The sequence below is a fragment of the Nannobrachium achirus genome, assembly GCF_963921795.1.
Source record: "Nannobrachium achirus genome assembly, chromosome: 20".
In the NCBI taxonomy this organism is placed as follows: Eukaryota; Metazoa; Chordata; class Actinopteri; order Myctophiformes; family Myctophidae; genus Nannobrachium; species Nannobrachium achirus.
The window spans coordinates 40,346,058-40,372,560 of NC_137827.1; the positions used below are offsets into that span (position 1 = coordinate 40,346,058).

The 26,503-nt window shown below is 41.9% G+C and overlaps 1 protein-coding gene across 1 annotated transcript in view; it reads right to left on the reverse strand.

Annotated features, from left to right (window-relative positions):
- The window catches only part of nol10 (nucleolar protein 10), a gene marked incomplete at its 3' end in the record, with an annotated part of 28,806 nt that extends 11,154 nt beyond the window's left edge, over positions 1-17,652 (reverse strand). Inside the window, exons 1-13 of the mRNA XM_080750512.1 lie at positions 17,513-17,652; positions 16,950-16,995; positions 16,765-16,863; positions 14,667-14,744; positions 14,270-14,307; positions 13,994-14,130; positions 13,141-13,206; positions 12,399-12,459; positions 11,126-11,211; positions 10,118-10,196; positions 9,237-9,386; positions 8,323-8,389; positions 4,818-4,870 (exon numbers count right to left, since the gene is read on the reverse strand). Coding sequence (XP_080606638.1) covers positions 4,818-4,870; positions 8,323-8,389; positions 9,237-9,386; positions 10,118-10,196; positions 11,126-11,211; positions 12,399-12,459; positions 13,141-13,206; positions 13,994-14,130; positions 14,270-14,307; positions 14,667-14,744; positions 16,765-16,863; positions 16,950-16,995; positions 17,513-17,578 — 1,026 coding nt within the window. The 5' untranslated portion in view covers positions 17,579-17,652. The remainder of the gene's footprint in view (positions 1-4,817; positions 4,871-8,322; positions 8,390-9,236; positions 9,387-10,117; positions 10,197-11,125; positions 11,212-12,398; positions 12,460-13,140; positions 13,207-13,993; positions 14,131-14,269; positions 14,308-14,666; positions 14,745-16,764; positions 16,864-16,949; positions 16,996-17,512) is intronic.
- Between the last annotated feature and the right edge of the window lie 8,851 nt (positions 17,653-26,503).

Sequence of the window (26,503 nt, forward strand, 5' to 3'; positions counted from 1 at the left end):
TCTTTTCTTTCTTTTTCCTTTATGCAGGGAAGCCCATTGAGAGCAAGCTCTTTTTCAAGTACGCCCTGATTACAGCATATAAAACACAATACATAATATACGTAATGTTGACAAGCTATTTTTGACCTGTAAAGGCCCTTGCACAACGGGAGCACTTATTTGTCATGAATACATTATAGTGTCATGATTGAATACATCCACACAATACTATTATGTCACGCCAATATTACATGACATAATAGGCTCTATGCACAGCAGCCATATTGGAAAGTAATTGGGCCTCTTCCTTCGCAGGTCTCTGTTCCATATACAGTAGTAGAGCACTGGGGTCTTCAACGTTTTCAGGCCAAGGACCCTTTAGTTGAGAGAGAGATGAAGCAGGAACCCCAACAACCTTTTCATAGATTCCATATAGTTTAATCCTTTGACAGCACAATCATCAGAATATTTTGAATTCATGTCAATTTTTGTTTTCAGATATTCAACCACTTGAACCGTCAATACATAATAAACTTGACCTTTCACTCTGTACTTAGTGTGCTCTTTTTTCCCCCCTCTACAACAAACCTCTTTGCTGAAAATAGCCGATCTACAAGCTCACAACGCCTTGCGCTGCGAGGCGTTGTGAGCTTGTAGATCTGCTATGTTTGGCGAAAGTTCTCAGAATATGGACACTAGGGTTCAAGTGATTAATATAAAAAAGGAGAAAAAAGGTTTCTATCACACAAAGATTTGGAGGACCCCCTGTAGTAACTCTGAGGACCCCCTAGACTGGGGTCCGGACCCCCGTTGAAGACCCTTGGTGTAGCACAGTTCTCAAAAGCTTTAATTTCAAATGGACCCTAAAGGCACATGCATACTCCACTTTTAGGTGAGAACTATCTCACCGCAGCGGTTAGAAAGCTACGAGTCACTGAGCCGCCGTGAGAAGCGACTCACCGCGACACATCCACGCTGAGGAACAAATGCGACCCTTTTTTATTAACATTCCCGACCTGGCGGAGACCTGTGCTCAGAAGAGCACCTTTTCTAGTTCCTCTTGCTTTGCAAGATACAGTACCAAGTACTTCACATTGGAAGAGGTTTAAGCAAAGCAGCTGCTGCAAAAGCTACTTTGAAAAAGAAAAAATATAATACAGAAAAGTCACATGGCAGCACAAATGCCGCTGGTATTCAAGAGATTCCATGGTGATGTGGTGTCTGTGTGAGCGAGCACATGCACCACAAAGGTTAAGTGATTTAAGTGTGTTCTGTGGCTGCCTGACAAAGGCATTGCCTGGGCATGTCTTCTCAGTGAATGCACTGCCTGGGCATGTCTTCAAAGTAAATGCACTGCCTGAGCATGTCCTCACAGTAGGGTTGTTCGATATGGCCAAAAAATAAAATCTCGATTATTTTCTCTGAAATCCCGATTTTCGATTTCGATTTCGATTTTTTGTTAAAAGAATAATACATTGTTTCAACTATTTTGTTTTCATTTAAAAAATGCAAGGAAATGTTTTTTTTTTCATTATTGTTTCATTTTTTGATTTTTTTTATATAGCCAAATAGCAAAATGCAATAAAACAATAAGGGTATTAATAATAATAACTTTAGTTGTGCAACAATCACATACAACTTAGCGTCCTTAGTGTTTCATTATCAATAGTGAGTGACAAAACAGCCAAAACAAGCCAGCTCTTGGAGGCTGGTGAGGCATTTTGGTAGGCATTTCGCCTACCAAAATGTAATTCCTGGCTACGCCCCTGCCCTGCACCACTCATGCACGGAGATGTTGACTGATTGTAAACGGAGGCGAAGCGCTTCGCTTCCCGACGCAAAATTAACACAGTGACAGGGACAGTAGGACTAGGAGTAGACTACAGTCAGTAGGTGGGTAACACAGAATTAATAAGCTTCTTTCAAACTACAACAAGTAACTAAGTTTACCAGCTCAGCAGCGTTTTGTTCTGTTTGCTGCTTGAACCATCGCGAGTGAGCGCAGTGCGCTGGTGAACTCTGCTCAGTCAGACGTGCGCTAAACGCGCATCAAAGAAATTACACATCAGATAGAAAGTAGTATTAATTTGGTGTCGGACCTTGTCGTCCTGCTTTAGGAGGACGGGGCTGTGTACTTTTTGCGCGTGCAAGGCTCCAATGAGTAAGAATTTCCCTAATTAAAGTGAAAATCGATTTTACGATTTCCATTTTTTTAAATCTTCCAAAGGAAAAAAACCGGGTTACGATTAAAAATCGATTAATCGAACAACCCTACCTCACAGTAGGGTTCCTGCTCCTAATTAGATTATTTTCTTAGCAATTATTTTATGTTGTCCTGTTTTTTGATAGAATAAGCACAGTTTTTGCAAAATAAATCGAACTAACTTTATCAACGAATATTATTAAAGCTTTTTTTTAATACTTTCAGTATCGCACAAAAATAGCAAAAACAGCATATGCACTTGTAAGCTTGTAGCCATTTAAAAAAATATATATATATTTTATCGATCAGTTCAATTAACTGTTGCACCCCTACGTCACAGACAATACAATGCCTGAGCATGCCTTCACAGTGGTCAGGATGTGTAAAGAAAAAGCAATGGTTTTAAACACTTGAACCCCAGTGTCCTTATTCTGGGGCGGGAGAACATTCACCAAAAATAACAGATCTACAAGCTCACAACACGCCACATTGCAACGTGTTGTGAACTTGTAGATTGTTATTTTTGGCAAAGAGATTTGGTGTACACAGAAAAATGTGTTCCAAGTACAGTTGTAACTCAACTCAAGATGGTTTTGACTCATCGTGAAATCATTGGTCTGAACTATGCTTAAGGCTTCCAGGGTCACAAAAAATGCCGATATAACAAGCTGACATGTCTGTAGCATTGAGCTTGCATATCTGTTAATTTCGGTTCCAACAAAATATAAACCTGGATTGGATTGTAGTACCAGTCATCCCAATTCATGGTTCTCTTTCTCTCCCTCTCTCTAAGTCTGAGGGCAAAGTCTGACAGAACCCAATGGCCTTTAACATTGTTTGGCGTAATCACTGTTCAACAGATAGCGGACAAAATTCCCAAATAACCCAAGAGAGACGAGCAGCTGTGTTTCAGGAGTCAAAGCGTAAAGTGTAAGATACGCCTAGAGCTTTGATGTTGCGTGCTGGAAAGACACATTAAAGATAATAGGTAAGCCAAGAGACAAGTTTGAACCCAGACCCAGAGCCACCCAAAAGGGTATAGGTTTAGGAAAATTATATGGAAATTTGGATCTGAATGCAGGCGGGATGGTAGTTTTGCAATCAGCACCGCACTACCCAGTGAATGCCAGGATTATTGTTAACTCCTCAGAGAGGAAAGGGGAAAAAAAGTGTGACGACTCCCTAAGCCAGACGAGGACATCCTAAATCCAGCCTAAGCGTGCCTTTCATATCTGAAATGAAGGCATTTACCCCAAACAACGTCTAGTTGACTGTGTACACATGTCTGTCTCTAAGGAAGATGTACACAGTAGGAGAACATGTGATGTGAGACACCCACAAGGGCAGATCCCTGAAGACGACAGGGTCCCCAAACACTATTCATTTACAAGATGTGTGGCGCTATAATCCCACACATTGCTCGTGCCACGTGTGGACGGATGGTGTCACGTGAAAGAATCAAATAGGCCGGCGACCAGTGTTCATTTCTAAAACTATGACCAAAAATGATTGTCGACTACCTTTTTTCACTGGCGAAAACTAAGCTATGATGACTAGACAAAAATGTTAGTCAACTAAAACATTTCATGTGACCAAAATACAACAAACTAAATTGAAATTTGCTGTCAAAATCAACAGTTCCTGCGACAATCACACATTGTCTTAGCAATGATGCAGTCTATTGATTACTTTGTTGATTAATACGTTTTTAAAAATGATAATAACAACAATAATAATATTAATCGCTTAAAAATTAACCCTAGCCTGACACTCAGCCTGAATTGACATAAAATAAAAATGTAAAGGGGTGTGGCTAGCGATTCAGGGTCTGGAACTAGGCTAAATGAACACTACACAGGCCCCAAAAAAGACACAGCTACTAGGCCTACACATACCTTTTAACCTCTGTTTAATGGCTGCACGACACGTTTGGCATTGATGTTCGTTATGAAAGGTTACTAATTTCATTCAATTGTGGTGAAAGATATACAAGTTAAACACGACAGAACTTGAACCCAGGATATACACATAGAAGTGTAATAAAACTTTTTCTCGTAAACCATAGGAGCTACTTGTTTCCAATGAGGTCCTGGCTGCAACACTCAATACAAATGATTTTCTACTTTATGCAATGCATGATGCAACATGTCTTGAGTAGGGATGGGACGATACGCGATATTATCGTATATCGTGATAAAAAAACACTCACGATAATCGTATCGTGGAGATTTAATTTATCGTGATATCGTCCTCCGTCATGCACTGGGATCAATTCAGCTTTTATTTGCCAAGCTGCATATCCGCTACCATTTAAACCTTCTATTGGTAAAAGAGAATTATAATATACGTACTTGATAGACTTGATACTTTTCACTCTCTATCAAATGTCTTTGCCAAAAAATAGCCGATCTACAAGCTCACAATGCGCTGCAACGCGACGTGAGCTTGTAGATTGGCTTTTTTTGGGGCAAATGTTCCGCCCCAGGATAATGGATTTTGATTATCGCGATAATATCTTAAATCGCGATTTATTTTGTCACAATAATCATGATATGACATGACATGTTCATATCGTCCCATTCCTAGTCGTGAGCTTGTAGACTGTCTATTGTCTCTCTGCAGAATCAGAACTCACCGGGACGTAAAATGTGTTCATTTTGGGGTCTTCCATGGCAGTGAAAAGCATACCTGTGAAACGAGACGGGAAGCAAAACAAAGTCAGGAAGGATATTAATAAGTCTAGTCTAAAATGGAACCTAGTTCCGTTCCATCTGCTCCATTTCCAGTCGTATAAAGTTAGTAGGCGAAGCGGGAAATCTGACACGAGCCACCTGTTGAAACGTCGGCTGATGTTTTGTAGTGTCTGATATGACTGTCATCTCAGCCAGCCGCTTTCACAGGAAACAGGCCATTATGTGGATGTCCTATTTCGGTGTGTGTGTGTGTGTGTGTGTGTGTGTGTGTGTGTGTGTGTGTGTGTGTGTGTGTGTGTGTGTGTGTGTGTGTGTGTGTGTGTGTTGGCGTTACACTAAACAGCAGTAGTGCTTTGAGAGTTTGTGAACCCTTTAGAGTTTTCTATTATTTCTGCCAAAATAAACAAAAGCAGTGGTTCTCAAACTGTTTCCATTTCAAGGCCTGCCATAATTCAGAGAATGTACCACATGCATGTATGGAACCAAATGGACCAGCTGTAAGTGTCCAAACAAAATGAGGATCAAAATTGCAGCAGGTGAACCAACAAAAAGAGCAAGAACAAGAATTACCAGGACTCGCCATGATTCTGCATACCAAAATTATACAATTTGTTGTTTTGACCCTGTTCACCACCTCTGGTATGAATCATTAACACACACACAGGATAAGTAACAAAGGTGGGCAAAACAACAATGGGGTTCCAACCATAGACATAAATACATAGACACCTCATTAGCCACTGGGATGTCAGCGCCGCCCCCATATTATGCAGGGCAGCATGCCATACCACCACTGCATCCACTGCAAGAAATATGAGTTGTATAGAAGCACCCAAGACTAAAACATATTTTTTATTTGTTTCTATTTTATAGCCATCGCTGTTACGGTCGATTTAAGATACTAAACTATCTATAACATAACTACATGCCTGAAAAATAAATACATCTGGGAACCCATTCGGTAAAAAAACAAAAAAAGCCTTTTGCCTCCCTTTTTGGCTCGTTCCCTCCCCTTTCTTAGTTCACTTCCTCAAAGGTGCTTCTGTGTTTATTTCTACTAACAACAATACTACATGTTTACGGCAGCTGTCTTGAGAGATTAGGAAAAAACAAACTGGTTGAGAATGCAGCGAGTTATGAGGACTTTAATTGCTGCTTCTATAAATAATATCACTGTTGTCCTGCCCACCTTTTTGAGTTTTCCCTATGTTTCATACCATCAGCCCTAACGTGTGTGGTGTGTAGTAGAGTCACAAATTCACAACATAGTATGCAGAATGGTGATGTGTCCTAGGTAATCCCTGTTAATTCCTTATGTAGGTTCACCTGCTGCAGTGTGGTCATGATATTTGCCAGTTGTACACTGTCAACTGTTGCTCGACTCCACCTTCAAATTAACTTCTAATCCTAGAGCAGGGGTTTTCAAAGTGGGTGACGGGGCACCCTGGGGTGCCGCGACGGCAGTCCAGGGGTGCCGCGAGATCATTTGATAATATTTGGAATTTATTTGGACACTTAAAAAAAATGTAGTATAATTTTAAACTTGAATTACAAAGTTATTTTCAGTCAGTTCTAACCAAAATGGCTGTTATCTCAATGTTTTCCTCGCAACATAATCGCTAAAATATCGTCACTGTCAGGCAGAGACCTCTGTCGCACAAAACTAGTGAAAACAGCCGATCTACAAGCACACAACGCCTCGCATCGCGAGTCGTTCACTAGTTTAGTACATTTTATAGATGATAAATACAAAACGAGTTTTGGACATACAAGGTTTCCACCCGACAACGATGATATGCTATAAATATAAGGTGCTGGGAGTGAAAATTATAATGGGGTGCCTCGGATTTAAAAAAAATGATGGGGTGCCCTGAGACAAAAAAGTTTGGGAACCCCTGTCCTAGAGGGTCACATACTTTTGCCACTTACAGATTAGATCATTTCAACAACTAAATGACCATTTATAGGCTAATGTTCTCGTCCTGTTGAACAAAGGTAATTTACCTGCAACCTGAGTGGAAGTGATCTAGCAGCAACCTGAACTAAAGAGTAAGGGTCCTACCTTACCCCTTATGCCTAAAACTGTTGGCCATATTTTACTATTTTGAAAAACATTTTGAAATAGTTCAATTAGCTGATCTACATCGACATGATGTGAGCTTGTAGATCGGCTATTTGAACAATAAAAAAGGTTTAGGGATAAGAGGTAAGGTGGCGCGCAAGATAGGGCCCAAACTTTCCTACCCTGATTACATAGGACTCAAATAGGATACATTAACTGCTACGTAGGATTAACTCCATGTGCCACGTTCCATGTATTAACCCATTTAGAACGGGTACACATTTTGTGTATCATTATTTTATGCTTTAACTATTGAAAAATAGCAGATATACAAGCTCACAGCGCGGCACCGAGTGCCGCACTGCGAGCTTGTAGATCTGCTATTTTTGAAAAATCGTGAAAATTAGAATTTTGACACGATTCTATAAGTGTCTTTTGAATTCTTCTAAGGTTTTTTGAAAAACCTATGTTTCTATGTCAGCAATCTGGCCAGCCATCGTCAAAGAAAAGGTCCTTTTCACTCAACTGGAGCTCAGTTAGTCTGTTCTTGAGAGACTACTATGTCAGTGGTTCTCAAACCTTTTCACGTGAAGGACCCACAAAATGATATTTATTTGGCCACGGACCCCCATCTCAAAATATTTAGTTCCAGGGACCACCCAGAAGCAAAATTTGAGTTACAAACGTTCGCTTTGAAAATACATATATTCAAATCTTTGCACACATTTTCACGACTTTTTCAAAAATAGCAGATCTACAAGCTCGCAGCGCGGCACTCGGTGCCGCGCTGTGAGCTTGTATATCTGCTATGTTTCACTGGTTAAAGCATTCAATCATTTCTAGGCCTAATTTAGCAAGATAATTAAGAATACAACATAAGGACACTGAATCTATGTGTCAAAAAATGACATGAAGTAATTGTTGCAAAGAACCTTCACAGCATGTAAATAGACCAATGAACAATACAAAAATAAATCTGTTTTTTTATATTATTTGAAGAACATTTCATATGTCGATCTCTTAAATCTTTAGTTACACCCCATTTCATCACACAAAAAGGTGTCCATTATGGGCCAACAACATAATATTATGTCTAAAAACTCAACTAAATCAAATGGCTATAAAAGTTTAGGATTGCACACAAAACTAGATTAGCTGCATTACTTCAGACAGGTTCAGAAGCATGTGACGGTTTCCACTACACAGTAAACAGCCACTTCAGTATTTAAAACAAGCTACATAAACCAAGTGAACCAAACATAGCCAAAGGAACGGCACAAAGGCGTCAGTCTGTTATAAGTTGGCGCCACCCAGAGGTAGAAGTGAGTGTTTTAAAACTGCACCCTATCACAAACAAGCAGAAGGCTGGTGGTGTTTGAACTCACCTGACTTGGGGTATACGCACACGTCATTGATATTAGACTGAGGCTCAATGGAGGAGAATGCTTTCCCCTGAAATAATAGAAATAAAGTATTATTACCATGTAAATGCATGAAAGTCAGGAAGAGATATAATGGTAACAAGCTTTATCGTCACTCGTCGTGCTTGTACTTGTATAGATTAGTGACACATAATAAACAAAAACGTCTTGATTTGATTCTCTCTCGTTACTTATCATCATCATAATGCCACATGCCTTTCTACAAGTCATGATGAGTGTTGGATGTCCTCATTCCATGTGTGATTAATATGTGCTTAAGAGCCAATGGCTTGACAGCTATTGTTTCTGATTTGTTGATATGGATACATTTTTTATTAAATAAACCATTGTTTTACCTTTCAATCGCTTATTTCAATAAATGCAGCAATACTTTTTGTGTGTACATATGTACCCAGGTGACAATATCTATGCCGGTATGGTCCTGCACCACTGTCACCAACTTAAAGGAGTAGTTCACCCCCAAAATGACTTTTTTTCTATTGATTACTCACGCCATGGAGACTTGAGTTCAATAATATTTGTTGTTTTTTGTCGCATTCCTAAGACAAAAATTTGAAGAAAAAAAAAATAATAATAATAAAAATGGAACACCCATGGAACCCCCGAATCGTTCCGAATCGATTCGGGTCCCCATCTGTAATCAATGGGGGTACATTTAATCAAATCAATTTTTGGTCTTGAGAATGCGACAAAAAAACTAAAAATATTATTGATCTCAAGTCTCCAATCAATAGAAGAAAAGTCGTTTTGGGGGTGAACTACTCCTTTAAGGCAAAATCCTGTAGATCTATTCTTCATGATGAATAATGACATTGTTATGTTAACATTTGTGTTGCTGTGATGTCATCGTGTCTTACAGTGTCTTTGTGCCACATCTTGAGGATCTTGGCGTCAGCGGAGAGGACGAGGTCCATCTGCTCGTTGAAGTTGATGGACTTGATTGGCAGGTCGTAGTAGTGGTCCTTGACCAGTATAGGGCGATTTGAGCGCAGGTCGTAGAGGAGAATCTGCGAGCCGGTGCGACAGACAAACGTCAACTCCAGAGGAATTCACAGGTCAAATCAGGGCTATATTGGTTATGCCAGCTACGTTCAACGTTTTCAGGCCAAGGACCCCTCTACATGTTGTATAAAATTGTGTTGCTGATTTTCATCGATTTTGTAGATAGATTTGTAGACTTGTTTGACAGCACTCTCGTCAGCCTATGTTGGATTCATGTTAATAGGTTTTTTCAGACATTTAACCACTTAAATTGTCAATACTTTGTATCACTCAGTACTTGGTCTGCTCTTTTTTTTTTACCTCTACAACAACCATATTTGCTGAAAATAGCCGATCTACAAGCTCTCAACGCCTCGCGAGTTGAGAGCTTGTAGATCTGCTATTTTCGGCCAAAGTTCTCCTCAGAATAGAGATGCGAGGTCGTTCATTTAAAAGAATGATCCTATCACACAAAGATTTGTTGAAGACCTCTGGGTTATGCCGTTGGAGCTGATATAAAGCAGTTTTCTGCTGACAACAGAAGTGACCAATGTCAGAGCTTCTCACAGATAAAATAATAGTTTTGGAGGCAGACTGTGGCCCCTAGAAGTGTCATAGAGACTAGATTTCTTTAGGGAGCATTGTTGGCTGTCTGAATATAAAATAAATACAAATAAATGTGCCACCAAAAGATCTGCTTATGTCAGCATAAAACGACTTATATCGGCTTTAAGATTGAGCAAGCTCCTTGGCTGACCTGTCCCGTGCTGGTGCCCACTGCCATGCTGAGGGAGCCGTTAAACTTGAGAGCGGTGACTGAAGGCAGACCTTGCACCCTATGGGCGTAAACACAATCAGAAACAACCGAAATGGTAAATAAAATGGTAAATGGTGCATTTATATAGCGCTTTTATCCAAGGCGCTTTACATAGATTGTGCATTACATTCACCCATTCACACACACACATTCATACACCGATGGCGGAGGAAACCATGCAAGGCACCAACCTACTCATCGGGAGCAACTAGGGGTTCAGAGTCTTGCTCAAGGACTCTTCGACACTAACTCAGGGGGAGCCCGGATTCGAACTGGGAACCCTACTTGGAACCCTTTGTGCTCAACCAAACCATTAACCGTAACTCATAACACAAACCAAAACACAAACCAGGAAGTCTAGTAGGTTTTTGTGAAGCACTGTTTAACACTGTCTTTCTATTGTAAGTAGGGATGTCCGATATTGCAAAACGGAAGCTCCAGAAAGTGGGAGTGTTTGTGTATTATGAGGCAGGTCTGGTCTCCTTTTATGATGTGGTGACCAGAGATCATCTCTACTCTTTCACTGGCTGCACCTTCACTGAGAAAATCTATCCATTCTTCAGTCCTCATCCTAATAATGGTGGTAAAACTCTGTTCCTCTGATCATCTCCCCCGTTGAAAACTTTAGTTAGTGTGGTTGCTATAGGGCCTACTGTATGTCAAGCGTATTTCTTAGCAAAAGGCAGTGGCACCCAGATGTGTCCCGTTGAAGCCGGTCGATTTGACATAATATGGCCCAAGTGCGTGCCACCAAAACTGTGGGAGGAGTAGCGTGGCAAAAAAAAAGAATCTTTTGAAAGATGGAAAGAATAAAGTCGGACAAGTACTATTATAGCCTGGTAGGTTGCCCTGCAGGGGCAACCAGACTAACTATGAAGCGGTCAGACTGCCTCTGTGTATCCATAAACCAACGGTATCACATTACATCTCTGTGTGACTTGCACTTACTCTGTTCCTTCCGTCACGCTGTTCAGGGCACAGTCCAGCATGCCCACTCGATTCCGGACGCGAGGGTCCCAGCATTCTACCCTTCCCTGAACAGCAGATAGAAAAACACAGAGGGGAAAATTATCATTAGGCATGTGCACGACACACGCAGGCACACGGACACTGCAGACGGAAAAGTATTATCACTGTTAGGGTGACCATATTCTGAAAATCCAAAAAGAGGACACTCTACCCGGCATATATATATATATATATATATATATATATATATATATATATATATATATATAATTTTTCCCCGATTTTTTTTTTTCTATTACTAGTTTACCGCTCAATTATGCCCTATACCACTAATAGCCTATTATGTATTCAATTTTGAGGGGGTTCCAATTGGACCCTTTACAAATCTAGAGATCCACTGATAAAGTATGCCTTTTGTCTCCTGTATGAACGTTCAGCTGTGTAACTTAAATAAAAGAGAGGTAGCCCATTATTCAAACCGCCGTATCTTCTGCTTTACAAGGTTGTAGAAAAGATTCTGTCAATTTAGTTAGCAGAAGAGCTCTCACCTCGCACAGACTGTCTTGTAAGCTACTTTGCAGTGTTATGGGCTTGAAGCAGAACTTTTATAATTGTAAATGCCTAAATGGACACAGAAGACTACTAGCTTTGCTGACAGAACGCTCTGCTTCTCAATGTTGGTCACTCGCACTTTTTGTGCATTTCATCAGTGATTGAAAGCCGCGGTCGTCGCGAGCACCTTCGCCTCGCCGATACGCATCCGTAGAGCCGTCTCCCGTCATTTTTAGACCAGGATTGAGGGAATAGCAGGCAAGATTCCTTCACCAATGTAAACACAGTTGCTGAGGGAGTGAGCATTAATAGCGTTTGCAGTTCGTTTGGCTCTGCGCTGCGCGATCTGCTGCAGAGCTCTGCTCTGCTCTGCCTCTGATCTGAAAGCGATACAGGCTGAGGGAGGGAGGGATCGCAGGCAGAGAGTAGTATGAATAATACACGTTCCGGGGTTAGCGCCTCTCACAGTGTGTTTCCAAAAGAACCATTGAACGTGCATTGTAAATGTCCGTGCTTAAACTGTGATATGCGCGAAACCCCGGACATTTGAAGGAATTTATAAAACCCCCCCGGACCGGCCGGACAGCCCCCTAAAAGAGGACATGTCCGGGCAAAAGAGGACGTATGGTCACCCTAATCACTGTGTCTGTCGCGGGTGTTTTGCTCGTGCCTGATCATTTAACATAGTTTTATCTCTCACCTCTATGGTTCCTGTAGCAAACAGGTGATGCACAGGGTTGATGTCACAGCAGTTGTGCTCTCTGGCAGACAAGAGAAAGAAGGGAAACACGTTACCTTTAGTAGAGACACTTTTCAAACTAATTAAATCAGGTCATTATTTCCAGCTAAAGGAATACTAAAGATTTTATTCTGTGATTGTCTGGCTATGGAATCAACCAAACAGTTCTGTTTTATTCATTTATACCACTATTCATGCCAAATGAATGGAATTAATTATTTCACAGGGCTCCATATTTTGTCCACTCCTTTTTTCCCTCCAAGCTGAATGTCTTCACGACCAAATGTTTGGCCCCAGAATGTGGTTAAGAGGATGCGAGCGAGCACTACTCAAGTTTCTTCTAGTGATGTCTTGGCGGCTCCATCGTCTATAAATGTTCTCCATTTCACAGTCAGAGGGATTACCAGTACTCTCAGAAAGTACTTTTTCATCAAGCATAGCTGGCAAGCATAACCACCATATAATATATTACTGAAGGCGGCGTTGTGGAGATGAAGTTTTATCTACATTAAATGCCTTCCGTATTCTTTCTAGTTTGCATCTGAAGGGAGGTACATGGTACGCAAGAAGACATTCTTGCCCGTTTTAACCACATTGGAGAAACAAAAGTACTAATGTCTAGTTCCCCTAAAATAAAAAGTACCAACATCATGGCACTACCTTCGGTCTTCACCAGGGAGAAAACACATAACACATTACTTACGCAGCATCAGTCTGAAGGGAGTTAAGGAAGCGCCCTTGTTCCAGGTTCAGCCTGTAGATCTCAGAGCTGAGAATGACATGGGAGGCATTAATGTTATGAACGCAACAGGAAAATGCAGTGCTTCAAGCTCAACAGAACATTAATTTTAAATGCACATTAGAGGGCAAATGTTGTGAGCTGATATGCACCGAGTAAAGACAGTTTATACATTATTCATCATAAATTCATCATGAATACATTTTCTCTCAGACCACCGGTGCCTTGCACACGGGAACTAGCAGGAGTATGTCCCTGACATGCGTGGCTTTTGGCGTGAAGGGAAATCAAATTGATTGATTGATTGATTGAAACCTTTATTTATTCTCGAAAAGAGCATTGAGGTTCACCCTCATTTGCAAAGCTGACGAGATTACATACAAAAAGATCAACAATTAGCATACAAATATATAAAATAAAATAAAACATCATAGACATTTAGTAGGTTAAAAACAATTGCACACTGAGGTAGGGAGATCTAAGAGCATGTTATTAAATTGTCCATAGGATATTGGAGCATTAAGTTTTAATGTGAGTTGTAGAGTTCATCTGCGGGAAACCCACAATGATGATGGGGAGAACGTGATGCAAACTCCACATAGAAAGGCCCTAGGCGGGTTTGAATGCAGGACCTTCTTGCTGTGACATTACGTACACTGCCAAATCCTGCAACTCCTGGAATCAAATGGACCGGCCACGGAAAACTGTGGCAACCCTTACCAGTCCAATGACCACTTCAGTGTAAATGACCATGCTACTCTCGCCAAATCTAATGCATTAATCTAATCTCAAAGGATTACAGTAAACACATGCTCACCTGCTGCCCACAAAGTAGAGGTCACAGGATGCATAGTGATAGGAAAAGTCCCGCCCAGCCTTGGGAATACGGGTTTTGTAGTATTTTCCGTGCTGGGAGTGGAACTCGACATGCCGGTCACAGTGGAGGAACACCAGCTGCACACAAAAAACACCACCACACAAATACAATTTAGTGGCTTTGTTGTATGTACTGTATATACTGTATGTATGTACAGTATGTATATGAATTATATCTTTATAAAGGCTGAAATCAAGAAGGGCCATATTGACTAACCTTGGAGTAGTCATCAGACAGTATGTCAAAGGCCACAACTGCAAAGAAGCAAAAACAAACATCATGTAATAGTGTTCTTGATAAGCTGAAGGTGTTGTCAGTAGTTCTGTCACAATTATAACATAATCGTCTAATGGCAATTATTTGAGATAATGGCAATTATTGTCATAACAGTCATAATTGTTTCCATGTTGAAAAGATCACACATTTTTAAATAAAAAAATCTAAAGAAATGTATTAAATATGTCAGTAATTTCTTTGAATTTTGAACAATTTTTTTTTATTACAAAGACTAAAAGGCAATGCCATTTTTTTTAAATGATTAATTGCAATTATTTGTATGACAATTATGACATCCCCAAGTTGTCAAGCTGCTGGGTGTCTCTCTAAAACTTACCATCAGCATCCAGGCAGCGCTCAAACTTTTGAGATAACTGGTAGGTGTCATAGCAGCGAACCCTTGGTTTGTATGTGCCTGGTATTGATGAAAGTAAAAAGAAAGATGCAGATGAGCCAGTGAGGCAGACATACAGTCACACCTTTAAACGTTATAGTCTGCTTAACACCGTAAAAAAAAAGAAACACTGTAAAGTCCAGTATTCATATAATCAATTTCTAACAAAAATATTTGTACACACAGAGTCAAATTAAAGCTGCAATCTGAAACTTACTTAGTCCTCTCCCTTTTTTTTCTCGCCTTGTTGGAAATAACGGATCTATAAGCTCACAATGTGTCACGTGTTGTGAGCTTGTAGATCAGAAATTTTCACCTAATGTTGGTATCAGAATAGGGACGCTAAGGTTCAAGTGTTTAATGCAACATAATAACACAGTGGTTGTCACCCTACTACTTCCATGAGACATTTAGACTCTGGTCTGGTGTTGGTAGGACACCTACTGGTTGACAGGTAGTACTGCCTAAAGCCTAAAGTCTGTGGTTCACTCCTAGACTGTAAAAAAATATGGAGGATGTTAAGCCATTGGTTTCTATGCTGCGAAAATGAAGCTTTTTTGTCCCTTGTACGGGTGCCGCCATCATTGTAGAAATCAACGTTCATTGGTAGAAAATCTAGAAATGGTACCATCTCGAATGCTATTGGCTGCCAACGGTCACATGCAACCGCAGGGATACTTGGGAGAATGTGGTGTAAGCTTGCCAAATAAAGCACTAAGCTTGCCAAATAAAGCACACAGAGAAGAACCATCACAAGCCTATCATTGATCACAAGCCCCTCCTACAGCATACCCTGCTTTAACATCAATTATAACATAAATTCGACCATATTTTCACAAAACGCATATCAGTGATTGAAACAAGGCTTTAAACTAGCGACAGGAACCATAAAGTGCTTATGACAATGTTTATTAAGGTAAGAAAATCAAATGTAAAAGTTCAGGGGAATAGAATGGAATCGTCTGGAGAACATGTTGCTTCTGGTACCAGAACAGCGCAACTAGCGGCCAATCATAGGAACTTTCAGTTCCGTCTTGCTTCATTTTAAATCCTGACGCCTGCCCCCCTGGGTTCACTCAGCTTAACCCAGCTGAGCTGAGTTCTGCCCACATCGAAGCGCGGAGGGGGGAGCATTTAGGCGTCTTGCTCAGGGACACATCGACACATTGCTGAGAACCAGAATCATACCTGGGATCTCCGGAGTCCTAGGCGGGATCACTAACCATTCAGCTATGGCCGCCCCAAAAAATCCCTCATAGGACACAAAATTTACAGATTGCAGACGCTCAGGATTCTACAGTGAAGAGAACTTTTGATAGCTCACATCATCTGTGAAGTCACAGCACTCCTGCTATACCGTTAAAATGGTGGAACGCCCTACCGAAGGCCTTAAAGGAGTGTAAATCTCTACCTTCCTTTAAAACCGCTCTGAAAAGCCACTTACAGGCAGCTGCTACTCGTAACTGGTAACACTATGAAAAGCTCCACCGGCTGTGTGTCAGTCAGTCAGTCAATCACGTCACGTCACGTCACGTCACACTTTTGCCCCTACTCTTATCTCTGCCACCGTTGGCCCTATCAATGCCAAACTTTGCACACATACTCCTTGGATGGCAAATCACAACCTCCGCCCCTGATTTCTCACATGGTCCTCTTCTAGCGCCAACATCAGGCCGATTTGTGCAAAACACATTTTTGGACACTGCTCCCACAGATTTTGGCCTAAAATCACGCAAAGCGGTACAAAGTATCTCTAAAGTCATGTCATCAACAAGGATCTGTCCCATTTCCCATACTCCCTCCTCATTGGCTACGACTGCCTTCTAAAGTTTGTGTATGCGACGTGACGGTCGCTTATCTCCCGATTAGGGAATCTTATCCTTTTAGTTCACCTTGTACCACTGTACCAGTGAACTGTACTGTCACGAAACTAGCTTTTCCTATGCAAACTTCTAATAAATTCTTAAATCAATCAACCATAACAGAGTCGCACAGTCTCTCAACTTGCAGGAGGTCTTGTTGAAAAAGGTCTGGTATCTACCTGCACAGAGGATGTACTGTCCATCCCTGGACACTTTGATAGAAGTGCACACAGTGGGCATCTCAAAGTCCTGGATGAGCTCGATCCTGCGCTGGATGTCTGAAGAAAACAAAAATGAACTTCTTAAATGAATCGATCAAGTTCTACAAGCTCCCGTGATAGCAATTTAGCCTAAAGTCACTTACCGACATCACTCTTTTGCAACTGTCTCCTCTTCCGATCCGAGAGCCACTGTGGGATAAAAAAAAAAAAAGTTTTTATGCAAAGACATTTTTTGGTACTGCTTCAAAAGAATGTTTGTTTCCAGCACAGTGGTTCTTAAAGTGGGGTCCAGAGACCACCAGGGGTCCTTGAGGGAGTTCCAGGGGGTCCCCAACTAAATGATAGATGGTTAGGATTAACCAAGTGGACCCTTATTATGGGTCTGGAACCAAATGGACCCTAACAGATCCATTTGTACACTAAAATGAACAATGATTTTACAATATCAATTGGGGTCACCGTCCCAGAGATAGAAATGACATTAAATGGGGGTCCGTAGCCTAATGCATGTGTAAGTGTAACTAGGGGTCAGTGGAATTATAATGTTTGAGAATCAACTGAAAATATCTTCTCTTATGGGGGTCCTTGGCACATCTTTTTCATTGGGGGTCCGCGAGCTAATAAGTGTCAATTTCCTTGACGTGAAAAAGTTTGAGAACCACTGGGCTAGCAGGCTAACGTGAAGTTATACATCTGAGCCTCTTACCTCTGGGAGAGATTTTCCATAGCTTAAATTATAAATCTTCACGTCATTCACACTGGATATCTGCATTTTAAAAGATGTTCTGGAGTCTTGTCACACATAACATAACACACTAATAACCACCTCCACCGGCTAGCTTTAAACCCACGTTGTTAAACAGTACACACACTGGAGCAAAACAGGAAACTAGCTGAACGTTCCCAAATGGGTCCGTGTAGGAACATCCTCTGCACATTGGTTCCTGAAGCCACGCTGTTTCTCTATGCGCTGTTTAGAAAAGAAATCGCTAAACCAGTGGCGTCACTGAGTTCAGAAAAAGGTAAGGTATGGCAACATGACTGCTGTCTTGCAAGACACCAGTCATGTCACCATACCTTAGCAACAGGCATGATAGGCCTACATTAATTTTAAGAAGTACATTCTATTTCCCCCCCCCCCCCCAAAAAAATCTATGGTTTCTTGGGCTGGATATGGCAGTCTGGAACAGTTGTTTAAGTGCGGCTATAAACTTGGCATAATATAGTAAACGTGCCACAATTAACAATAATGAATTGCACCTGTGCAGCTGACCTGCGGAACCTGGGAATATACTATTCTGTCAAGATGGGGAGAATAAAAGTGTGGAGAATATAATTATAATAATAAAAATAAAATGTTGCATTTGTAGTTATTTTAATGTAATTTAACAACATAACCAGCACAGCTAGACAAAGAGACATTCATGGATTTATATTTTAAAGTAACTTGTATTCTCCCCCCTGGACCCAGGGTATGTATGGCAGCTGAGCTGCATACCCCTGCCCTACCCAATTGACGCCCCTGCGCTAAACAAAGCCGAAAGGGCATAAATTAAATGTAGTATATCATAATTGTTCAAAGAATGGCAATGATTCACCAGCTGGGTGGCTTGTTTCCATGCTTAAAATAATTTATATAAATATTGTTGTAAAAGTCTATGGGAAAAATGAATGGGAGATGTTAGTCAAGAGTAAACCACGCCACTGCTAGATTCAATAATTTAAAATTTACATTTAATAAAAGCCGCTTTAAGTAGGAAAAAAGGCACGTTTAGAATGCTGTTTTACATTTCTGTTTTGACAGTGGTGATAATTGGGAGATTTCTATTCTTTTTTTGTTAATTATTTTCTAAAATAAACGCATCCACTCTTCCTCTTCCCCCTTATTATTATTATTATTATTATTACCCTTATTAGAAAAGGCCAAAAATAAATCAAGCCATCACCAAGTGTGGAAAAGGGGTCACAGGTGCAGAATGGTAGACGCCTTCAGCTCTGGGGCGTCTGTAAAAAAAGGAAAGCCAATTTTTAAGGGAAGCTTCCGGAATTCCGCGTACATTACAGAAGGGGACATTAATAAGTACATTTGAATGGCCAGAAAGTTAATGCAGTCTATTTACCATCCACGGCGTGCGTCCACAGCTTATATATAGCTGTATACTCCACAGCGACAGTGGATGTTGCATAATTCACTTTTATTGCAGTTTTAGTGTTGTTACAAGTGTAATTTTACCTATCTGCCCAGGTTCATTTCAAAACATGACTGTACTAGCAGGCCATGAATGCATGATAGGAAGGAAGCCGTGGGCCCCATAAAATCTGCAATTGTGCCACAGTTGGACACCAGGCCAGACTTTGACACACACACACACACACACACACACACACACACACACACACACACACACACACACACACACACACACACACACACACACACACACACACACACACACACACACACACACACACACACACACACACACACACACACACACACACACACACACACACACACACACACACACACACACACACACACACACACACACACACACACACACACACACACACACACACACACACACACACACACACACACACACACACACACACACACACACACACACACACACACACACACACACACACACACACACACACACACACACACACACACACACACACACACACACACACACACACACACACACACACACACACACACACACACACACACACACACACACACACACAGCATGTAGCATCGCGCTTCATTCTGTGGCTCTAAAACTTGTGTCTTGTTTCCTCCACTTGAAAATACTTATAGTTTCTGGGCGTCCAATGATTGTGCTTCCTCTTTCCATCTCTCTGTAGCATGGTGTGACTTTCAGAAATTCACAGAAAGCTGCATGAGTAGACTACTGTTTGGAAAAGCCAAATACATACCAGTGGTTCTCAAACTTTTCTATGCTGTCAAGGACCCCAAATCATGAAGTTGTTTGTGCAAGGCCCCCTGTGAATTATTTGTGTTGTCCACAATTACATGCAGTATTGATGCATTGAATCTAAGCCATGCAAAAAGGACCATGGCAATTTGCTCTGCATGTGGCTCCTCTTTAGTCCCTTTTTCTGAGGTAAAATGGAACAGATAGTTGCTGCCAGGCAGCAACTACTCCTCAGTAAGAAGCAGAAAGACACCTGAGATCAATGATGCTGCTTCCAGCATAGCTGAAATGATTAGCTGGTCAGAAGATGTGCCAGAGCCACCTTTCACCTGTACAATAAACACCTCAGAGTTGAAGAACGTTATCAACAACCCCATGGAGGTACCCCACTGGCCATGCCACACCCAAAGTATTGAGAAGGTTGTCAAAATGGTCCAAATACTGTACTTCTCCCAGGAAAAGAGGGATGGAGGTATCAGGGCTCAGGAGACCAGCATGAGGCTGATGTCCAAGGCTGAGTCAAAGCAGGACTTGGTCAACTTAGCAACATTCAGGAAGTGATACTTGATATCCATAATTGTATTCACTGTTATGCACTTAAATGGTGATTTGTCTTTGTCATTATAAATCATTTCCCTTGTGTGTTATTGTAAGAGTGGCCAGACTCACATTAACAGCCAGAATAAACTGGTACTCTTTGTCAACACCTTACTTTCTTGGATTTGCAAATAAATAATTATAGTACACACCTTTTGATTCAAGTGTATTATTTCAGTATTATCATTAGCATTTCCATATATAATTATAAGACTTCCGACAACGCCACCTCTATAAAAGAGGAAAAGGAGATATATAATAATAACCCTTTTAAGACACACAGGTACGTTTTTCAGGTGTTCAGAGCAATATAAACCCAGGAGAGAAGGAGCCGGACACAGTATTTCCAAAGGTATAACAAGTTCTTTATTATCTAAAATACAGGGGCTTCTATACGCCATAAAACCATTCAAAACACAAATAAAACCCTAACACTCCTAAATAGCGCTTCTAACTAAAAAACCTAAAAACAACCAACAATAAGATCACAACCCGGGTAATTTCCTCCCTTTATCAATTCCCACCGCACAATTAAAGTGCGGGTGCAATATTCGCCACTTAGCAATTTAAGGCGTATATATAATAATATGAATATTGCAAATCATTAGCTCAAATAGGACGTGTGTTATATATATAATACTAATAGGCGCAGGCAGGTATAATAATAATAATAATTATGATAATAAGCAGGGTGAGTAGAAGACGTGTAGAGGGACACAGCAACTCTTCAGTAACATCTACGTCTCAGGCCTTCGTATCTGCGAACAAGGAAAATAGGCCAGTATCCTTGTATACTTTAACTTATTGGCATAACTCAGGTCAGTGGCTTGAAGAGACAAATGGTGCACAGATTCTCTACTCACACGGAGGCAGCCAATGGCTGCCTGTGCGGGTATTGCGCACGACACCACTGTCACCACTGCGACCCCTCTAGTCAGCTCGGATGGAGCGGCTCGTCTCGGCTCGCCTGGTCAGGATAGATGGTCCGCGGGAACTTCACCGGTTCTGCTGGGCCACCGTGTTGTCTGACTCACTGCGTTGCACTGTGGAGCTCACTCAAGTTCATCATCAATAGTTCTAGGTAGGGCTCACTGCTCATGCCCTCCTGTGTCTGTCCTCAGTCCCTCATAACACTGGTCACCTCTGCCTGTTCACCTGCCTCACACACACGTCCTCCTCCTTTCACGTTCAGTAACAGAGTGACAGAGTCCCACTTATAAAGGCCGCCCCCTGCCCGACACTAGCCTCTCATTGGCCGGGCATGACGTCAGTCTCTTCTCATTGGCCGAGTAGCGGCCGCTGGTTAACCTATCAGGCTCTTCACACACACATATATCAGAAGGGGAGTTTCATGTAGGGAGAAATAACGTTATTAAACACAAACAAATAAGTAAATGTACAATAAGGGAAACATATAAAATAGCATTCACTTAACAGAAATAATAATAAAACACAAGAGTTTCCAAAGAAATACATTTTAACGAAAAAAAAGAATAACGCTGTCTTCCACCCCCTCACACTATTATTGTGACCTAAGGTCGCAGTTTACTATTAGTCTAGTAAATCTAGGGAAAAAATACACTCAGGTTGGACAAAATTGTATTATTTAGTTTTTCAACTGATTCTGTTAGGAAATTAGGTCTACTAGCCAGGATAAAAAATCTACCATGATCTGCTCACTGCAAATACCCACAGTGGGCAGTGGCCAAATCAATCTGCTTTAAGTAGGATGTGAGTGGTCTAACTAGGGGTTTGTCATGATGCTGAATCCATTGCAAGCATTTGATTTGCACAAAAAACATTCCTTGGGCTAAAAATGGCCCCAGAAAATGATGGTTTAGTGATGAAAAGTGATGAGTCATCAAAAACATCATCTTTTGTTGGCGTTTTCTGGGGCCAATGAATGTTTTTTGTGCAAAACAAATGCTTGCAATGGATTCAGCATCATGACAAACCCCTAGTTAGACCCCTCACATCCTACTTAAAGCAGATTTTTTTCTGGGTATTTTCCCCTGTATATAAGGTCGATGGGAGCCCAACTTGATTTGGCCACTGTGGGTATTTGCAGTGAGCAGATTATGGTCGATTTTTTATCCTGGCTAGTAGACCTAATTTCCTAACAGAATCAGTTGAAAAACTAAATAATACAATTTTGTCCAACCTCTGCCTTAATTTTATCTGACTATATGAGGAATGCCACAGCTTGTCCGTGTCCGTCTGTCTGGACGTGTACACATTTTTACTGCCTATGGGTTTGCCGCTCTGACATCATGCTCTGATGTCAGGGGAACCACTCTACAAGAATAGGTTTGCTGCTCTGCCATCACACACTCCCTTTTATGCCCATACAGTATATGGAGTTCCCTGATCTCATCAATATTAATGATACCTTGTTAGAGAGATCCCTGTGATGCCAGGGGGAACAAATCCCTTTTATGCCAATAAATGGAGATATGGAGATCCCTCTGATGCCAGGGGAACAAATCCCTTTTATGCCCATCACATCCCTGATGTCCACATCACTGTGCCGCGACCTCACTCTATCACAGCATGTCCATGTCCGTCTGTCTGTCTGTCCGGACGTGTACACATTGAGTGCATTTCTCCACTCCGACATGTCTCTTTCCGACATGTCTCCATTCCGACACTAACCCTATCTCTAACCCTAACCCTAAACCTTAGGCCCATGGGAGTGTCGCCACTCCGACAATAAGAAGTCAATTTCGGAGTGGCGACATGTCGGAATGGAGAGAGCCTCCCGTACACATTTTACGGTCTATGGGTTTGCCGCTCTGACATCATGCTCTGATGTCACTGTGATGTCAGGGGAACCACTCAGAATGCGTTTGCCGCTATGACATCACGCTCTGGCTTCACTGTGATGTCACACTAACAGAATCCCTTTTATGCCCATATATGGAGTACCCTGATGTCATCTATCTATAAATGCGACAAATCTCTGTCTGTTTGTTTGTTTGTAATCCGCGTATCTCGAGAACCGTTCGTCCCACCGGCTTCAGATTCGGCACGCGATATCCCCGCCGCCGCGCGGAGTGCAGTGCCGGGCCTCGACCCGACCCGACTCGCGGTTTTCCGAAACCGGCGCGAAACGTTTGGAATCTCCTTACGCGGAGCTGATTGTTGACATCAGGCTGTTCCTGAGGAAATCGGCACAATCGCTGACTCATTGTGACATCACTTCATAAAAGGCTCTGACATCACGTACGCCAGGAGTCAACAAAAAATCTCTGTGAATGTGTATGTATGTATGTGAATCTCGAGAACCGTTCTTCCCACCGGCACGCGCGTTCTCCAGATATGGGCATAAAATGAATCCCCGAATGCGGAGCTGATGTCTGACATCAGAGTTTTCCGCAACCGGTACTGTGTGTGCAGAGATCTCCATATATGGGCATAAGGGGACAATGGCAAACAGATGGTCAAAACGGGTCCTATGACAACAGGTATATTGGGGTTTGCATTAAAGGGTGGGGACAAAGGCTAACAGAAGGCAAACAGATGGTCAAAACGGGTCCTATGACAACAGGTATATTGGGGTTTGCATTAAAGGGTGGGGACAAAGGCTAACAGATGGTCAAAACGGGTCCTATGACAACAGGTATATTGGGGTTTGCATTAAAGGGTGGGGCATTCATGGGGTCCGCTCCAAAAAAGAAAATAAAAGAGACAAAGACAAACATAAGACAAGCGACAAAGCGTGGGACTGGGAGGATGACTTGAATGATGCAGATTTAAGCAGGCTGTGTATTCTGCTTAAAGAAGAAACAAACAAAAAGCGACAGAGATCTCATATATGGGCATAAAATGGACGCAGATAAACAGATATCTCCATATACGGGCATAAAGGGACACAGACAGACAGATACAGAGATCTCCATATATGGGCATAAAATGGACGCAAATAGACAGATATCTCCATATATGGGCATATGGGCATAAAATGGACCCAGAACTATATCTGCAGTGATCTCCATATATGGACATAAAATGGACGCCGACAGACAGACAGATACAGATATCTCCATATATGGGCATAAATGGACACAGGCAGACAGATGGTCAAAACGGGTCCTATGACAACAGGTATTATGGGGTTTGCATTAAAGGGCGGGGCATTCATTCCCTATTTACATCGTTCCCGAGTTGGCCAGGTCGCCGACTAGACGCTGGCTTCTAGTCAATATTAATGATGCCCAAAATCAGAGAACAACCGGTTGCTCAGGGGAGATAAAAGTGTCTTAAAAAGTATGTGGTGCTGCCAGGATCAGTGGGAAAAACACTGTTAAAAAGGTTGAGGGATCCGAGCACAGAGGAGAGGAGCTTAAAACAAAGTTTATTCTATACGGTCTTCATCAGGGCAAGAAACGGAGCAACAAACATACAGAGCCATTAAATAGTGGCTATTCTTGTGATGTTACAGATGAATGACCATTGTTGTTATCAAAAGACACAAATTATGCAAGTGTGTGTGCATGCACACCAATTGTGGTGTCTGCACACAAACACACACACACCTGTAGTCGGGGATCCAGTCCCTCAAAAAGGGAGATGATGTTCTGCCGCACTTTTTATTTCTGTTTTATCTATTAGTTTGGTCATTAAGGTCCACAGAATGAGAGGCCTGCTGTGCCGGAAACATCGCGAAAAAAGGTTATGGCCATTTGTATATTTGTTACAGGGTTGGTTTTGCTCTCAGTCTGAAGAGCTGTTGATTGGGAAAATTGCCTGCACCTGGGCAATCGGGTGTGGCCCTTATAAAACAGGCTGCAGTGCAGAGCAAAGAATGGAGGCTGTGCATTTGAAACAGAGCAGAGGAGAGCAGACATGGGTGGGTGCCGGGGCCCTGTCACCCCAAAGCGGACCCATCTGTGGGGTGCCGAAGAAGGATGGCGATTGGAGACGAGGCCCGAGACAACATAGCGACGCAGAGCATGCAGCCGGGAGGACGAGGGAAACCCGGGCAGAAACCACGTTGAAACGCTGATGAAACGCCCCGAAATGGCCGGCAGTACAGCGGTGCAGCTCAAAGAATGGAGGCAGCAGCCGCGCTGGCCAGGCGGCAGCGGTGGTCCCGTTTCCCAGTGCCGACTAGAGGGAGAGAGGGGAGGCCTTGCATCCGCAGCAGAGGGGCTAAGTTACGACTTACCCCTCTCTCAAGTTAAGTCCCCTCTACAACTCGCCTATATCTGCATGTTCTGCCCTGCTTTTAGTCTTCGTTTTTAGTCCTTTTAATTGTCCTTTTATTTTGTTACTTCTCACTGTATAAAGGCTCCGTTTTTGGGACATTTTAGCTAATTTTGTTTACTAGTCCTCACTGTTTTTATTATAAACCACTGCATGCTTTTAGTCCTTTTTAAACTTTAATATTGTTTTATTGGAGTTATTATATCTTTAAGTGTGCAGTGTGTTTGTTTTGGAGTGAGACGGCCAATAGGCCATTTGGGGACGTAGTATTTAAACAAGATATTTTGTTTGACCCTTTCAAGGAGGCCTGTGAGAGGAGGAGGAGGACATTGACATTGGACAATTGGATAGAAGGACTCTGTGTGTGCTGTTCCAAAGGACTGCCGGGAACGTTTGTGTAGGCCTACTGTATAGGGAATCGGAAGAAGCCCGTTCACCTGTTCTGTAACCTTGTTCATTTTATTCTTTTTTGAATAACTTAGTGTTTTAGCAATAAAACTATTTATTGCACCACTTTTGCTTGATCATTTCTCTGCTCACACCTGATGAAAAGAACCTGTTTGCCTTATTTTATGAGAGTTTTGAATAGAGTTCCTGGGCTCTCCTCCAGGTGGCGTTGTTGGCAACATTCCATGTTTATACATTTTTAACCTCGCCACAGACCCAATTTTGGCGTCGGTCGGCAGGATCAGGTTCACTGAGCAGAGATTGATCAAGTTTTATATTTGTTATATGGATTTTAAAATGATGCTGGCTGTCTATTTTCTCAGAACTGACCTGTTATGTCTGCAACTGTGGCAGGGACTGCCAACCTTTGGCCATGGGGGGATGTTACAGGGTTGGTTTTGCTCTCAGTCTGAAGAGCTGTTGATTGGGAAAATTGCCTGCACCTGGGCAATCGGGTGTGGCCCTTATAAAACAGGCTGCAGTGCAGAGCAAAGAATGGA